The sequence below is a fragment of the Haliaeetus albicilla genome, chromosome 9, assembly GCF_947461875.1.
Source record: "Haliaeetus albicilla chromosome 9, bHalAlb1.1, whole genome shotgun sequence".
NCBI lineage: Eukaryota > Metazoa > Chordata > Aves > Accipitriformes > Accipitridae > Haliaeetus > Haliaeetus albicilla.
In genome coordinates, this window is record NC_091491.1 from 25,144,335 (window position 1) to 25,162,845 (window position 18,511).

Sequence of the window (18,511 nt, forward strand, 5' to 3'; positions counted from 1 at the left end):
AGGCTTGTAAACATTGGGTCAGAATCTCTCTCACGTGAAAAGCAAATGTAGTCCAAATGGTTTTCCCTCTAATGATACCAGTTTTCATGGAAATTACACAGCCAAATGAAAAAGTATGATTAATTCTGTTTAGAAGATTTTTTCTGAAGTAATGTGCACATCAGCTTGATGGCAAATGTCTTCAGGAAACAGTATTTAGACATATTGCATAATTATCCTTAGTATGAAGTGAGTGGTTGACATAAGCAAGATCTCTGGGGATATCTATGTTTTTAAACAAAAAGTTAAATGAGACATCATTTGAATTTCTTGGTACCAGGGAGAGCATTAGTTAATATTGATAAAGCTCATTGACATTTAGAGAAAAAACATGCAATTTAAAAAGTCAAGAAACCTGGTTTTATTCCCATTCAAAGTTCAGCTTGTTTTATAGAAACTGAAAATTGTACTGTGAAAAAAAAAATTATGTCAATTTTTTTAATTAACCACCAGGAAAAAAGGCAGTAGTTTATCATGTTGCAATCATGAGAATGTTTCTTTGTTAGTCTAACTCAAAAATAGCAGTAAATTTTTACCTAGTCAAATATACATTCCAGTCAAGACATTTCTTTTCTTATGAATAGTGTAAAAAGCCTATTTTGGAATTGGTTGATAATGGAGGTTGCTTTATCACTGATACTGTAAGAGTTCTTAATTATACCCAGGATTATTTACTGTATATAAAAAGCAGAAAATAGGAGTAACCTCAGTTTTCTGGATTAGACAAGAAAGAAGAGTGGAATTTATAATAAAAGTGAAAGGAGCCTTGGTAATATGTGCTTGGACAAGACTTCTTCACACAATTTATTGTGCTTTTTGTAAAGGGTTTATTAATTTCTTTTCAGCCAAAATCCCTGACATTTAGTTCTAAATTTTGCATATAATCCTGCTTTGTGAAAACATTTGTAGTTTTGCCATTAACTTTGTTTCTGTAGGTAATACTTGGCCTTATAGGCAAGAAGTCTATTATACAAATTTTTTAAAAAGGCAATCTACTGAAAATTAAAATTCACTGTAAAATGTAGTAAAATTGCAACAAGAGTGACATTGAAGTATTATTCAGGATTAGTTGTTCAAATATATTGAAGTTCATTGGAAATGTGAGTATCCACTTTGGACTAAGGCATGTGAATAGGAGAACATCAATTGCGTGTGTAAAACAGTTATTTTATGTAATTTAGTTAAATTGAATGATTCCAGTCTACTTTTTATTAAAATAAGAAAGATTATAGAGGATCTGAGTGAATCTGATCTCAGAACAAATGCTCTGAGTGATAACATCAGGACAAACATGTATATGTTTATATACAAACATATATGTGTGTGTATATAATTTATACTTATCAATATTTGGTCTAATGCACTTTTAAAGATCATCACTATAATAAACTCTGATTGCTCTTTGCAGAGTCTTAGTAGCCCTGTCATTTTGCCTTGCGAAGCGGAGGCAAGCATGGGAGAGAATTGGGCCCCGAACCCAGCAGGATCTGGGAGGTCTCTGCCTCATTTGAATGGAGACCCCCCAGTTTCTCCAGGCAGTCTGTTCTACTACTGAAATGTTTTTAAATCTCTTGCTGTGACTTACGTCCATTACTCCTTACACTATGGATAGAGAATGTGGAGAGTGTATTCATTCCTATTTGTGACAATCTTTTCCATATTTTAAGACTATTGTATCTGACAGAATTCTTCAGTAGACTTAAGTGATTGTGATCCCTTCAGTCTTTTCTCAGAAGTTGTTTTGTGGGCTCTGAGTTTTTTTGTTGCTCTTCTTTTTGTGCGGCATGCAAAAAGTAGGCTCAGTTCTCCAGCTGAAACCACTGCTGAGTAGAGTGGAAGGCTACTTCATTTTACTTCTAGATAGTGCTGCTGTTTACATATTTCCAGTAAAATACTTGTCTTTTCTATGGTGGTGTGACATGTTGATCTGTGCTTTATTGTATAATTCACCCTGTGCCCTAGGTTCTATCCTGAAGCTCTCCTACTAGCCAGTCACTTCTAGCCTGTTTGTATAGTTGATGATTTCTGTCATATGTTCAGAACTCCATATTTGTCCTATAGAATTGCACCCTGTTTTTTCCAAACCACTACTTCATTTTGTCAAGGTTGCTTTGAATTGTAATGACATCTCCAGTGACCCCTACAGTTTCTCTTAGCTTGTCATTTGTAACTAGTATTTGGAATAGACTTGTGGAAATCCACTTGATTCATAGCCTAAGTTTGATAATGAGTCACTGGTAAGTATTAAGTCAGGCTTACCAAACACTTATGGATATGCTTAGTGTAGTTTTAGAGTTTAAGTTTTTTCAGTCTTCTTTATGACAAATGCTGTGAGACAGTGCTGGATTCTTACAGCATGTGTGACACCTGCTAATTCTCCCTTTCCATGAGGCTTGTTGCCCTGTCAAAGGAGGAATTTTGCTTGATTTGACATGATTTGTTCTTGACAAATGTGTTTTCTGGTGTTCTTACCTTGGTTGTATGCATAAATTTTGTGTCCTAGTAATTGTTGAACAAATAGTTTTACCTGAGAGCAGAAGACAGTGATTAGTCTGTAGTCCTCTGACTAGAGTCCTGCTCCTTCTCTATTTGTCTCCCCTCCCTTCTTTTCCCTGCTTAAGAATGGGTATAGAAATACCCTTACAGTCCTCTGGAACCTTACCCATCCTCAAAACAGCTGGAAAAAGGCACAAGTTAACTACTTCAGAATTTTGCTGCATAGTTTGTTGTTGTTGTTTTAAAAAAACTTGTTTTGACAACATTAAAAGTTTTTATTAAAACTGCTCTTTTTGTTTTGTAAAATTGCACATTATCTGTATGTTTTGGTTGTTATGTTTGGAAAATATCTATAAAGATGTTTTCCATAATATAAATGATAACAAGCATTAGCAAAAAAAGATATTAAGTTATCATTTGAGTAAATTACAATGTAACATGTTCTAAAATGAAGTGGTGTTTGCTTAACTTGGCTGTAACATTAAGCATTTTGTTAATGTAAGGGAAGCTGTCTTTCTGTACTCTACAGAATTGCTCTTCCTTAGCAATTACAAGTAGCAAGGTGATAGTGTTGATCACACTCAAATTCATTTTGTGAGAGTGTATGGTGAAAATTTGATGTGATTTATCAAATGTACTCATTTTCTGCATGTCAGTGATAGTATATATGTGTGACAGTGTATCTGATATTATTTTTCATTTAGAAAACACTGTTTAAACATTTTCATTATAAATTTCTACTCCTTGAATTAAATTTATAATTAAACAGTCAATAATGTTTAGGCATCTAGTATACTAACCTATTCAATAGACATGAAGTGGAAATCATCCCCCTATAGACTTCTTGAAGTTGAAGGTTTTTGATTATTCGTATTGTGTAAATATACAGCTTTACTGTATAGCAAGCAAAGACCTTGATTCTGGGTTTTGTGGAACAGTGTTGTGCTCAGATAAATCAAGATGAGCATAAAATTTGTTTAAAACACTGCCAGGAATATAGGTGAATCACTCATGTTGGTGATTTCTCAAGTAAGGCATCTTGAAGTATTTAATGTTTTCTGCGTACAGACATTTTCCAAGTCAGGCATGTATTTTTCACAAATTTGGAAAATCTGTTCCAGAAAAATCTGTTTGGAAAATTAGTTCCTTATAGATACTTTATTTTGGTAACTACCTCTTGCCTATAAATTTTCACATCAGCAGTTATGTGGTACTCTTAAAAATTATTGGTTACTTATGGGGGAGAACTGCAGCTCTGCATAGCAGAATACAAGTTTGTGGTTAAGTAGGTGGCAAGAGACTGAATTTACATTTGGTATTTATCTCCCTCTAGTGACACATGCATTTTCTTGTATGCTTTTACCAGTGATGCCTGGAAGTTGTATTGTCATGAGTGCATACGCTATCATCTGTGTAACTCTTTCAGATTTCTGACCAGAATATAAAAAGCGTAATGTTTAAATCTATTTTTATATTAAACAGAAGTTTCATTTCTCCTTTATAAAGGCAAGAAAGCTCATATTACTTGAATCTTTGGACAACCAGTATAAACCCAGTGAACTGAGTTATTTATAATTGCATATAGTAGGAAATCTTAATGTTTAGTGTATTGACTTCTCTAACTTCATAATAGAGGTGAACAATTTACAAATGGTGTTTAAACTCAACAGATTTTACTCTTAATTAATGTTTAAACCTGATTAAACACCAAAGTGTTTAACTCTTAACCTGAATGCTGAAAATTGTTTTTTGAATTTAGAGAGTACCCCATAGTCATGGCAATACTTAGAGCAAATCTCCTTATTTACTGTAAACATATGCTTCCATGCTGATTTCTCAAAAGACTCTAAAGCCTTTTCATTCTATATGCAAATGGGCAATGATCTTTTTTTAAAAAAATTGTTGGTATGTATAGAAAAGAATTTGGATCTCAGCATTTCACTTGTTCTTTAAATTTTGAAGGCGCTTTATTACAAAGATTGCAATGGATCTGCATTCATGCTTATTTCAGACTAATTGTAGGATTGTGTTGATAGTGCAGTAGAAAGTACTGTATGCTTTCACCTGAAACTGTAAATGGTTCTGGTAGATCCTACTTAGACATTCCACCATAATTCTGTGGATTTAATTTTTTATAGATTAAAACTAGTTTCCCGCCTCAGTAAGTTTTTAAACGCTTTTAGGGAAATTGTATTCTGTCCTTTAGATAAGCAATTTAAAAGATCTCTCCAATTAGTTTCCAGCTTCTTCAGGATATTTGTTTGATACTTTTCTGTAACTGTATATACCTACCAATTGTAAGGTAGTTATGAAGAAAGAAACTTGGTACTATGTCCTTGCAGGCAAGTAATTTCTCTGTGCTTGGTCTCACTTGGGGACTTTCTCGGTTATAAATTCTGCACTTCCCCTTCTGGACCCTTACAAAAAGAGTGTTCTATCACTCACAAGATTTTCCTTTTTTTGTAGGACTTCTTTTGCTGGGCATCTGGCAGGGATTCTTGTTGGATTGATGTATACTATGGGACCTCTGAAAAAGATCATGAAAGCCTGTGCAGGTATTTAATTTTGTTCAATTTATGGAATTTGCATAAGAGATGCTTTTATTTTTAAAATTCAGTAAGTCTTGCATATAGAAATTCAGGCCATTCCAGCAAGTTTTTAGGCAATTAAAGATACGCTGATTATTAAAGTGAATGCAGAAGAAAAAACACAACTTTTTTTCTTAAATATGGATTATAAGAACCAGTAAATGCGTCTTTCAGATATTTTTACTTAGAGGCATAACTTTTACCCTTCTTTTTAAATGTTTATTTAGAGTAAAATGTTTCATACAGGATGTAAATGAAAATGTTACTTAAATGAAGTGTGGTAAAGCCATAAAAATATGTCAGAATACAGTATGTTTCCATGTTGATTTCTACTACTTCTGTCCATTCTAGTGGAAGTCCCTACAGTTTGAAAAAGGTTGTGGGATGCTTGAGAAATTGTTACTGGAGTTCTCAAGCTCTCCAACGTGTTACTACAGTTTTTCATATTATAGTAATACTTATTTTTAAAAAAGATTGTATCTTTACACATCTTTAGTCTAACAATTGTTTTAAATACATTCCTGCAAACTTTCATATGAACACTCCCATAAATTCAGTGTTCTAATTGGAAGTCTGAGCCCTGTCACAACAGCTGTGCTGGGGTTGGTTGTCAGAATATTTGGTTTTTATGTCTGATTACTTAGTAGGTTGAATACTTTATTCATGACTGTGCCATAAAGTTGACCATGGATACGGTGTTTGTATAGTGGGAAATTTGTTCACATGTGTATGCTTTTCACAGGAGGTTTTATTGCAGTTTGGTGATACAGTCTGTAAGTCATTGTTGTGGTTTAAACCCAGCCAGCAGCTAAGCACCATGCAGCTGCTCACTCACTCCCCCTGCCACCCAGTAGGATGGGGGAGAAAATAGGGAAAACAGGTAAAACTCATGAGTTGAGATAAGAACGGTTTAATAGAACAGAAAAGAAGAAACTAATAATGATAATGGTGTCATTTTATTAGTGTTAACAGTAATAATAAAAGGATTGGAATGTACAAATGATGCGCAGCACAATTGCTCGCCACCCGCTGACTGACACCCAGCCAGTCCCTGAGCGGCGATTCCCCGCCCCCACTTCCCAGTTCCTAAACTAGATGGGACGTCCCATGGTATGGAATACACCGTTGGCCAGTTTGGGTCAGGTGCCCTGGCTGTGTCCTGTGCCAACTACTTGTGCCCCTCCAGCTTTCTCGCTGGCTGGGCATGAGAAGCTGAAAAATCGTTGACTTTAGACTAAACACTACTGAGCAACAACTGAAAACATCAGTGTTATCAACATTCTTCACATACTGAACTCAAAACATAGCACTGTACCAGCTACTAGGAAGACAGTTAACTCTATCCCAGCTGAAACCAGGACAGTCATGAATGTTTAGCAGTTTTTAAGTGGGAAAAATAGAGACCAAAGTACCAGATTTCTTACCCCACTGGAGTGAACAGACCTAAAGAGTCACATTAGTTAAATGTTAATATTGCATGTTTCTGTGGCATGGGAGGGCTATCTGATGACTATTAGAAGAGTCAAGCATTGGATCATGCTGCCTAGGGAGATTTCAGCAGTCTCCATCCTTGGATGTTTTCAAGACTTGACCAAGGTAAAGACCTGACTGAGTAATCTGGTCTGATCTCATAGCTAACCCTGATCTGAGTGGGAGTTGGGCTAGGGACCTTCTGAGGTCCCTTCCAAACTGAATTATTCTAGGATTTTCTGATAAAACCAATGGCACTGTTAGTAAAACCTCCTGTGGAGATCTTGTTGCTGTGTGACTAAGACCTGGAGGAAGGAGTGTTCCAGTACACAGGTCATCTTTTTCTCCCATGTAGCAGAGCAGAAACAGTGAACTGTTATTCCAGTCCTCAGTTTTCTGTGCATTAACCTATTTTTACCAATGTCCAGTCTTAGTGCAGAAATTATTCGTTGTATGTTCTGGAGAACATTTGTTAGGTTGGTTTGCATTTTTCCAGTTTACATGGATATGTTGCTTAAACATGGCACACTACTATAAAATCTGGAACAACATACAAGCTTGCCAATACTATATTTTCTCACTGATGCCAGAAAAATTCAGACATACGCGTGGTTTCATATTTGTATCTTATGAAACAGACTCTGAAAGAAGTACTTTAAATTTGATTTTTGTATTTAATAAAGGCAATGTGATTATTTTATTCTAATAGTACGCGTGTTATTCTTATTTAGGTGGCATTTCTTCATTCACTGACCCTGCCAGGCCAAGGGACTACTATCCAGGTAGGTACTCTCACCCACTTACCTAAAAACTTAATCCAGCTCTAAAAATCATTTTTGCTAATGAAAGAAAACCTATAGAGGAGCTAGTTAAATGGAAACATACATAATATACAAGATATTCTGCATATATGTATAGTTGCTAAACTTGCATTAATTCTCTGGCCATGTCTCACCTCTTTTTTAGGGAACTCTGTGGATGTATTTTGTACAACAAGCTTTAAACTTCAAATTAATGTCATGACTTCATAAAATGCTACCCTGGGGAAATATCCCTTTTGCAGAAGGTGTTTTGGGGGAAAATTGTGTCTACTGAAAGCAGCCCTTTGAACCTTGGTAAATCTACCCTGATCTCGCAAATTTATCTGTTCCATTCTGGGATGTTTTTTTTCCCCCGTCCGACAAGGAACTTCTTCCTTTGAATGCTTTCTTAAATCTTGATTTAAATTACATGCAAAAAACCCACGCCTCACCAGAATAAATTTAGGCTATCTTCACAGTATATAGATGGATAGTTGGAATACTAGCACACTTTAAATGTAGCATGTTTGATTCACTTGTGCAGAACATTAAGTCATATGTGGAGTGTATAGAAATAATAGATGGAGGCCTTGTCTGGGAGGGACAGAATAGGAGCCAGCTGTGAGAAGAGCTGTGTGTTGGATCAGAGCTAAGGGATGTATAGCCTAGTGTATCTTCTCCTGCAGTGATTTATACTCTTTCCTAGACATCTGATGTAAGAACAGGATAAATATGTAGTGATAACTCCCTCAAATATCTGCCAGTGTGCAGGGGCTTTTGACTTAAAGATGTTCTCAGCAGAAAGTTTTATGGGGGAATTTTGTCTTTAATAGCCTGTGATAGATTCTTCTTCCATGAATTTGTCAAGAGCTCTTTGAATTGGTGTGAAGTCTTTTAACACCTACAACATCATAGAAGAATTATTTCACAGTTTACTTCCTGGTGTAGAATCTGTCATTTTTGTTTGTTTTGAACGTGCTAGCTGCTAATTTTGTTTGATGCATGCTAATTCTTCTCTGGGAAGGGAAACTAAATCTTCATCCTTCACATACTTTCTTCATATTCTTTATGGTTTTATAGACTTTAGTCCTATACTCACCATAGTCATCTTCTTTCTCTGGTTGAAAAGTTGCAGTCTATATGGTTGCTTATATGAAAACTATTTCATACATTTGATCATTCTTACTGCTCCCTGACGTTTAGTGATGCAGGGTTTTTAATTTTTTAAAAGTGAGACACGCTTACTCTGAGCCACAGTGAGCCAAGGTTAGTGCTGCTTTTATCCTCCATGATGAATTCTGTCTTCCATGATCTACCTCCAATTTTATTATTACATTTAGTAATTCCCACAAGTGAGATTATAGGCCCTTGAATATTTTTGAAGCATTTGTTTTGTAATTCCTAACCAAAAGATCTTAACCTACTTTCCTTACCAACAGCAACAAGGATAGTTGTAACTTAAAGGTATATTTACCCAGGATTTCCATTATTCCAGTTCTCAACTAAAAACCCACTTGATCTGAAGGCCAGTAAAGAAATAGAACAAAATTAATATTGTGAAATGGAGTAAGATGTCAACACAGACTATGTAGTGAGCATGAGCTACCTGTTTCTGTGATTGGCAGTCTCAGCCCCATTAAAAATGTTCACCTAGCTACAGGTACTGTTCAGTCCATCAGGGCCTGGGTATGCTGCTCCAGTGCGGGCTTCCCATGGGGTCACAGCCTCCTTTGGGCATCCCCCTGCTCCGGCGTGGGGTCCTCCCCGGGCTGCAGGTGGATATCTGCTCCACCGTGGACCTCCGTGGGCTGCAGGGGGACAGCCTGCCTCACCATGGTCTTCCCCACAGGCTGCAGGGGAATCTCTGCTCCGGTGCCTGGAGCATCTCCTCCCCCTGCTTCTTCACTGACCTGGGGGTCTGCAGGGCTGTTTCTCTCACATGTTCTCACTCCTCTCTCCGGCTGCAGTTTCTGTTGCGCAGGTTCCCCTCCCTGCTGCCCCCACCTTCTTAAACCTGTTATCCCAGAGGCGCTACCACTGTCGCTGATGGGCTCGGCCTTGGCCAGCGGTGGGTCTGCCTTGGAGCCGGCTGGCATTGGCTCTGTCAGATACAGGGGAAGCTTCCAGCAGCTTCTCACAGAAGCCACCCCTGCTACCAAAACCTTGCCACGCAAACCCAGTACGCTTGGGCAGTTCCTGAAGTAGCCATGCTGTTACTTTGAGTTGTTGTGGACAAAAGGGAGATAAAGGAGAGGGTTAACCTGAATTATCCTGTCTTCCAAGCTTGGCTTTAGTTGTAACTACTTTTTAAAAATTTTTTTGTACCAAATTAATTTCTCTAAAATGACTTACAACTGCAATTTAAAAAAAATGTATATTTGTTATGTTCACTCCCTGTGTATATACTTTGTCTTTCATCCTATTTGCAGAAGTCTTTATGGAAGATTTAACCTTTTGCTTGGTGTATGATATATGTAATAAATTTGGCCATCTGTGAATTAAGAAAACTCTAGTGTCATGGGCTAATGATGCATATCTTGATTAATTTTTCATTTTCTGGTATTGCTGATTTATTACTATCTGCCTTTAAATACCAATTTAAATAGAAAAATAGATGAAGTTATGATCAGAACAGATTTTATGAAACAGTACAAGGAAACAGCTTTAGAAGAAAAAAATTATTTTAAGTGTAATTTTAACACATTTGGTAATTAGTAACTGAATTAGGTTTTCTCTAAATGCAGTTCATGAATAAAGTATTAGGACATTTATTTTGATTAATAGGAACACCTTGAATGTGTCAATGTTACCGAACTGTTTCTTGTTGTAAAATAAAAGATTATGACTTTCTGAGCACTTTTAACTTGATGACAGTGTAAAACATCAAACATACAAAAATATATAGTAATAAACAAACTTAAAATATAAAATCCTTTTTCTTTCATCAGATAATTTCATGCTTTTAGTACCAAAATTTTTATAGTCTTCATGCATGCAGTTTTGAAGCCTCCAGAAAATAAATTTATAGCTGAGGAAATGTTCATTCAGGTTAACATAATGCAGAATGCAATAAGGGGAATACATGAAGATTGCATCTGAAGTGTGTGTGTGTATATATAAACAGCTAAATGGTATCCTGCAGTCAGTTTTATTTTTCTGCAGAATTATGTCTCTTAAACATAGCCAGTATGACTTGAAGGCTCCTAAAGTTTGTTAAAAATATTACTAATTCGTATAGATAAAAACCAAAAATAATCTTTTCTAACCAGAGGAGTTGCTGATCGTTTGAGAAATGGCAGAATTTCAGGTTACTGGAAGGTAATACAAAGTGTTCACTGCAGATGTATGAAAATTTTCCCAGTGTCAGTTTTATGTTCCAAAAGGGAAAAATTTCAAATGGACAGAATTACACTTTTTCCTCTATGTGTGTGTATATAATGTATATATGTATACATATATCCATGTGCACAGACATGTGTGTATAAAATATATGTAGGTATATCTGCATAATACACACAGAGGAATGAATATATATACTCCTGTACAGAATAGTGTGCTGTCACTCTGTTCAATTTTTCCTGCTTTTCTTGTATAACTTTAAGAACGGGTATTGCTATTTTTATTTGTCTTAACATTCTAGAGCTTGGGATTTTTTTTTAATGCAGTCATTTTTTAAAAGAAATTATTTATATGTCCACTACATAGTCTGTGCTTGTAACTAATCACAGAAGCTCCACAAGAAGGTTACACATGAAATCCATATAACTAATGAGATAACATAAGACTGTCATTGATGCTAATAATCTGAAGATAAAAGGAAATGGCATGCTGTATTGTTTCATACAAAAATATTTCTAATTATTTCATTTTGAAAAACTTGTGTACATTTTCTATCAGTTGGAAGAAACTGGCAATGCTTCTGTACTTTGGTTCTTCAAAATCCCCTGTCAGCTGTCTGGAAGAGAAATTAAAATATCACCTAAAGCTTTGTATTTTGAAGATGGGAAAATAGAATAGAAAAATGGCACTTTTCTCCTTAGTTTTTCCTCAGTTTAGATTTTCTGTGCTCAGGCAGGATCAGATTGTGTTAAAAGGAAGAGAGTCTCGCTCAATTTTCTAGCCAAGTAATTTTTTTCTTTTAAATCCCATGTGTTTGGGTGGATGATGGTTTGTGCTTCATTTTGACAAACTTTGCAAATGGTCAGAAATTCTTAGTGTCAGTAGTGCAGTCAACATACAGTGATTGTGACATTAGATGAGATCTATGGTGTGGTGGTTTCTTTCGTGGGCAGATGTAGCTGTGCAATAGGACAATATTAGCTGTATATATTACTGCAAAAAAATTGCAGGAATCTTTTCCCATGTGTTTTCTAGGTCCAAACATTACTTGAATTTATGACATTGGCATGTATTGTTTATGGACATTGAGGGGAAGGGAAACACAGGTGGGAAAAAGCCTGAAACATACCTGTTTTGTTGTTGCTGTTCTAGTGATATTAATAAGGTGTCCAAGTATTAGCAATTAAATGTTAAAAGGAGCTGATGAAAACTGTCTTTCAATTTCTATGTGAAACTTCTTAATAATGGCAATTCTGTGACACTTATAACAATTATAAAAAAACCCAGATGTTTGATCCATCTTATTTCTGTTGTTTTTCTCTCTCCTGTTACTGTACTCTGGGTTTGTGAATTAGAAATTGATTCATGGTATATATTGTATAAGTAATTGAATCCTAATAATTTTCTTCTTTCCCAAATTAAAATAATTTGTGGAAGAAAGCGTAAAGATAATATCTAATTCATATTCTCCTACTGAGTAGCAGCAGTTTATTTTATTTTGTATTCATTTTACAGAGTATTATGGCTATCCAGGTTATCAATACAGAATGCCAAGGAGTTATTATGATTATACAGGTGGGCTTACTGAAGAAGAACAGCTTGAAAGGGCAGTGCTAAACAGTCTTAATGAAAGAGGTAGGAATTTTATTGCATTTTATATTTTAAGTTGTGATTCATACTGAGAAGGGAGTGGGGGGAAAGATGTATTGCTCACTATTTATTTTCAGTATTTTGGACATATCTTCCGAAACAGATGAAAGTTTCTTGGTAGAATTTTCAGAGAATGTAGTGTGAGAGTGCGGTATCATTCTCTTAGTGCAATTGCATTATTCGTAATTGCTTACTGTTTGATTACCTTGCTACTACTATAGTAAAAGAAATGGGTTTATAACAAAAACCCCTTAAGTAAACTAAGTTACTGTGTCAAAAAAATCTTACAATATTCTAAAAAGTAGTATGAAGTGGTATAATAGAAGAATTGATATTGTCAACTGTATGTTTCTGCTTTTTATACAAATTTAATTGACAAGCAATGTACTGATTTCTTACTCTTCATGCTATCCTTTTCTACCTTAAAGGAAGCTTATATTCTAGCTAGCTAAAAGACCTAAATATATAGAAATAGATAGAAATGTTTAGAAATAAAAATGGTGGGTTTTTTAACTGAAATGTATTAGTTAAATTGGTATAAAATACATTCATTAGGATATATTTTATCTTTTTCTAATGCAAGTGAAATCAAGAGGGAAATAATACTTTGTAGAGTCCATTTCTCAGTTTCTGAAAACTTAAAGACTTGAGGGAAAATCTGTTTAATAGGACTGACAGCACATTATTAGAGCATCACATATAAAATTTTGCATACCTGTGTGATGTAAATTTTACATAGAAGCGATAAAATAAAGGACATATGAATACAATATATGTTGTCTGGTATTTAGACAGTTTTTCATAGCAAACATTACTTCCTCTTTAATCCGTTGCATGTCAGTATGGACTCTTTTGGGAATTCAGCAAAAGGCTTTGGTGCTTCTTAAGAAATCTGAAAGATTTCTTTTAAATTTGGTGAAGCTGTAACATTTAATCTTAGCAAAAATAATAACCTGACTGAATATCTCATCGTCATTTTCCTTTTTCATAATCTTGGTATTCTATCTCCCTGGGTGTAAGGAAGCATTCATTAGGAAAAAGATACAGAAGCCTCTACTTATAACTGCAACCCTTAAAATGCAGAGCGCCATTCATAAATCTCCGCTCAGAAAATTAATTTACACCACTGTTATGGCTGTCAGAGAAATACCAGGCAAAATATGAAAATGAATGTCTTGACAAATCATCATCACTTTTACTTGCACACCTTCTGTGATCCTATTTTTTATTACGAAGAACATGTGTTATCTGGAAGATGGTTTTAAAAAGGCAGCAGATGAGGCAAGATTGTGATAGGAAAAGGCTTTTCCAGTTTGAGAAATTCATTAACATATTTTCTAAAGCAAACGCAGCTTTTTGCTTTATTAAGTTCGCATCTATTGCGAGGGTCACGTGGGAGGCAGAAGTGCAGACTTTTAGGGAAATTAGGGTGGTTTTAAGTGATTTTTTTTTCTAGTTATTTTCATTTTTCACTTTTGTTCTTTAAGCATAGTTCTGTCTAACTGTACCTCAACACTGTGAAGCTAGAAACTTAAAAACTATACAGCAAGTTTATTCCTGTAATATATTTGTTCTAGAAATTACTGCAATCTGAGTGCTCCCATCTCAATCAAACTGTAGTGAAAACCTTAGAAAATAGTGAGAATCTTAGCTTTCAAATAAATCAATAAAATAGCATTTAGTCCATCTGGTTTGTCAGCAGAAGACAATGAATTAGTTACTGTTCATGCTGTCTTAGGAATTCTTAAAAATTAAATAAGTCGTATCAATATGTTGCCCTATGTAATTTTGGGAAGGAATGGATCTAAAATGAGCTTTATTGTAAGGGATACTTTTTATTTTACTGTCATTTTTACATGACGTTTTACATCATTTTTAACATTGAGTTTGAGAAAGAAATCCTTCCAAGCTTCTAATATTAAGTGTTTTGAAATTTTATCTGCATAAATGAGTTTCTTTTGAAACTATCAAGGAAACAGAATGCAAATAACAATGACAAAATTATGGCAATGTACACAACTAGGCAGTGTATACATTAAAGGCTTTCATGTATCAGTGTGGAATGCCTGCAGCTTTCATTTGTAGCCTTAAATAATTTACATCACTATAGGTAAGTATGTATTTTTTGTCTGCTTGTTGTTTTTGGACAAAGATAAGTTTTCAGCTACAAGGGAATATATTCTTGCTTGGAGAATGCCCTTTGAAACATGAGATATACTTAGAGATGCTATTTAAATTCTATCTCACTGGTAGATTAGTGTGGCATACCAAGTCACATTTTTAACTTCAATTTGAGACAGCAGCATTTCTTAACACTATGGTAGTGTCTGTTTTCAGTGCTAGTTATAGTTTTTAAGCCTCACAGATAAGTGGGAAAACGTATCATTGTATATTGCTTCCAATATAGTTTGGTGTGATCAAATATCTATACATGTTGTTTTCAGTGGTTTCACATGAGTGGTTTAATTTTGCACCTCTTTCTCCTACTTGCTGGAGCGCTTTAGTTTGGACAAGCAAGACTTTAGAGCTGAAGTCTTAAAATATTTCCTTAAATAAGCTGCTTAAAGGTTAAGCTTGCCTATAGGCAGATGCCTTATTTCGCAGAGAAAGTAATATAGAGCATATAATTGATCATACCTGTTTCAGTGACACAAAGGATGAGATGAAATTTACTGTGCTTATGAGCAATTAGGATATTCTTCCCTGTCAGTTAGTTTGAAAAATAATTAGCTTGAATGAGCACTTTCCTTTGAATATGATACATTTTTCCCTAAAGCATGATGTTCACAGTTGCTTGTAATTACATGAGTGATGAAACAGGTACTTAACATGACTAAAAATTACATAAAATAATTTGAAATAGATAGCTAAATGGATGTAAAAACAGTTATCACAGTCAAAATTTAGGGCTTTCTTTCCTTAGTAATCTTTTTTTTTCTCCTCACCTATGACATTTAAACCATCACAGTTGCTCTGCAGCTTGGACAAAAAGTATTGCAGTAATTTTGATTGATTCCCACCCCCCCCCTTAGTTGGGCAAACGCATTTATTAAGGGGTTTTAGGCCACAAAATGTACCATTATGGATTTGGAATGTTGATCCATTCTTAGAAATTACTGTGTTAGTAACCTGCTAAGCTATTAAAAGACTCAGTGGCATAGTACAGAATTTCCTGGTATCAGTTGTTGTCTACAACTGAAAACTAATTTCTATTAAGACATGCATTGAATTTAAGCTCACTGGTTACCCTTCTATAATACCATACATAGGTTATCTAAACCCATCATGAATGTACTGCATTTCCCCTTATTCCGTATTCAGGTATTCCTGAACTGCAATTCTGTTTTTATCCTATATCCTGAAAACTTCTTAAATAATAATAATAATCAGTATCTAATGCAACAAAAGAAATTGCTAGACTTGTTTATAAGATTTATGTAGGCATCAGTTTTGAGACTATCAAACTGTCATAATGATTTAGGTCCATTTACTAAAAGGAACTGTTATATTCTTTCCATTCCCAGTTTTAGATATGTTGTTGCCTCAAACAAGAATTGGTTTAAACAGCATTATTTTTTTCTCCAAAGTGTGTTTTTTTCTTTTTAATTTTCATTCGTATTCTCATAATTCTATATTGGTTACAAATTGCAATAATTCTTCCTCTGTTTAAGTCAGGAAAATGATTTTGGGTTTCAAAAATCATAGCCTTTGATAATTAAACTGTATGGTTGTACTATGAAGTTAATACGTGGCTGCCATTTTTGTTTAATGGTAGTATTAACAGCCATCCTTAATGTAACCCCAGTATACCATATCTCTTATCTATTGTTTACTTGCTATTCTGCTCAGAAGAAATATCTTGATTAGTGTGGGATGTGGGTTTGCATTTTTGTTGTGGTGGGTGTTGGGATTTTTTGTGAGTTGAACTTGTAAGTGTCTGTCTTTCAATCTCAATAATGTTAAGAATCCCTTGGAAGCTCGTGTCTCTGTACAAAGGAATTTTCCTCTTTTTTTTTTTTTAAGACGTAGGTTTTTTTAAACACGTAGGTGATAGTCTTTATAGTTTGTAATTGAAGAGAAGTACCTATAAGTATACATATATAGATATTCCTCTTATATTTTATAATGAAACTATCTATATATGCATTTCTTTAGTTCTAATTTAAAACAAAACAAAAAAACCCCCATCCACTCAAAGTTTTTAGGTGGCCAAGTATGGGCTAGTCCTAGATACATTTGTGGTGTAGTTAGGAAATACCTAGGCATCTGGCTTACCTGTTCTGTGAATCTTTAAGGGTTCCCATTTCTGTTTTCTCCTACTGAGACCGGACTTCATATTAGTAGTCTATGAAATCTGCCAAATCCATGGAAGATTGTAATAAGAATGAAACTGATTTGATAAGACTATAGAGAAATGCTGTATAATTCAAATTTTTTTCCAGTCAGTGCTATCTTTCCCTTCTGCAATTGTAGGAATGCCAGTCATTGCATTTGACTATGATGGTTTTCTGTAAAAATGTCTTAAAATAGATTATATACTCCAATGTGCAGTGCATGTTATCAGATTAAAATACATTTCATAAAGTCATATGCTAGGACTTGCATCGGATTCTTGAAGTCCAACTTTTTTTTTTCTTTTTAAATTCAGACTATGTATGGTCTCAGATGCCCAACAACACTTTTTGAAAAAAGCTTTTGCCCTTGAGTAGGGCTTTTGTTCTAAATATCTTTCTAAAACTGCAACTGTGCTCTATGATCCTGATCACCAGCACTTTCTTCAGGCAAATTTCCAGGAAATTAAATCAGTACATTTTTATTATTTCCACACAAAGTTTTGGTATATGCTCAGTGTAAGTGGCAGATGGCTTACAACAAGCAGCATAGCCAGAATTCTATTACAAATGTTTAATGAATGTATAGCAATATTCTTCTGTCTGTCTCTTCATAAAAGTAGTGGTTGATGTAGGATAAAACAGGTTTACTGAAGATTAGAACCAAAAAAAGTCCTGATTTTCTTGATAATGGTGGTAAATGTTCACCAGATAGGTGAGACAAAGCACCACTAAGCCTTTCACCATGGGTTTATCTTTCAAAATAGAACCAAAACCAATTAGCACCCATGAAATAAAGAATAGTTCTGTAAAGCAGTGAAATCATTCTTTTGGAATGCCTCCATTTACACAGGCAAACAGGTTGGCTTCGGACAACTGAAGCAGTTACTGCCCTTTGTTATCTAAACTGGTGTTCATTTAACTTTCACTAAAAAATACTGGACTGGGTGAAAAGTACTGGACTGAAAATTGAGAGCTCAGAAGCATCTTTGTTCATAGTTCCACTGTTTCTGCTTCACTAGCAGTGCAGTAGGGGAAGTTAGATGGGATGGACAACTAGAAACGGCAACTCCTTCAAATCCAGGTTTCCTGTACTTATATGTCAATAAGCTGTAATTTTTTTTGTGTAGATTAGTGATCTTAAATCAAAAATGTGGTCTAGCTAATTCCTTCTGAAATGCTACAGTATGTGTAATAGTTGGTTTAAGCTTTGTACACACTTGACCTTTCAAGATGCTGCTATGTATCTTTAAATAGTGCATAAGTATTTTGGAAATACTGGGTTTAGACTTGTCTCCTTTAGTCTCTGTGCTTAAAAAGAATGCACTCAGGTCTTAAATTGAGGATTTTGGTAAGGGTTGGGTTTTGTTTATTTTTTTAATTTATTTTTTAAAGCAGTGCTAACTTGGTTCAGATACTAAAGCACTAAAGCGCAGGTAATAAATAGTTTAGGACCAACTGTGCTTGGTTCAAGAAGAAACACGGGTACTTAATAAGGTTTTGTTTGATGTTGATAGTGTATTCAAGATCTTAAATTCTATGAAGACTTCTATAGAATTAGTGTAACTGGGGAAATTAGTTTCTCCTTTATTTCCACTGTCTCTTCCTCTTGTCCTCAGTGCTATACATTTTTCTTAATTTCTCCTATCTTCATTATTATTTATTATTGAATCCATACAGACAATATGGCATTCTTCTAGGAGAGGCACAATTTGCTTTCAGCAGTAGTGTGTGGAGAACATTCCTTCAGATATCTGGAGGAAAATGTACTAAGAGAATGCTTTTGATGGACAAATCA

General features: G+C 34.8%; 1 protein-coding gene across 1 annotated transcript in view; it reads left to right on the forward strand.

The window, feature by feature from the left end:
• Nucleotides 1-18,511, forward strand: part of RHBDD1 (rhomboid domain containing 1) — a 56,735-nt gene that overhangs the window by 17,626 nt on the left and 20,598 nt on the right. Inside the window, exons 4-6 of the mRNA XM_069792145.1 lie at nucleotides 5,002-5,090; nucleotides 7,325-7,375; nucleotides 12,248-12,367. Coding sequence (XP_069648246.1) covers nucleotides 5,002-5,090; nucleotides 7,325-7,375; nucleotides 12,248-12,367 — 260 coding nt within the window. The remainder of the gene's footprint in view (nucleotides 1-5,001; nucleotides 5,091-7,324; nucleotides 7,376-12,247; nucleotides 12,368-18,511) is intronic.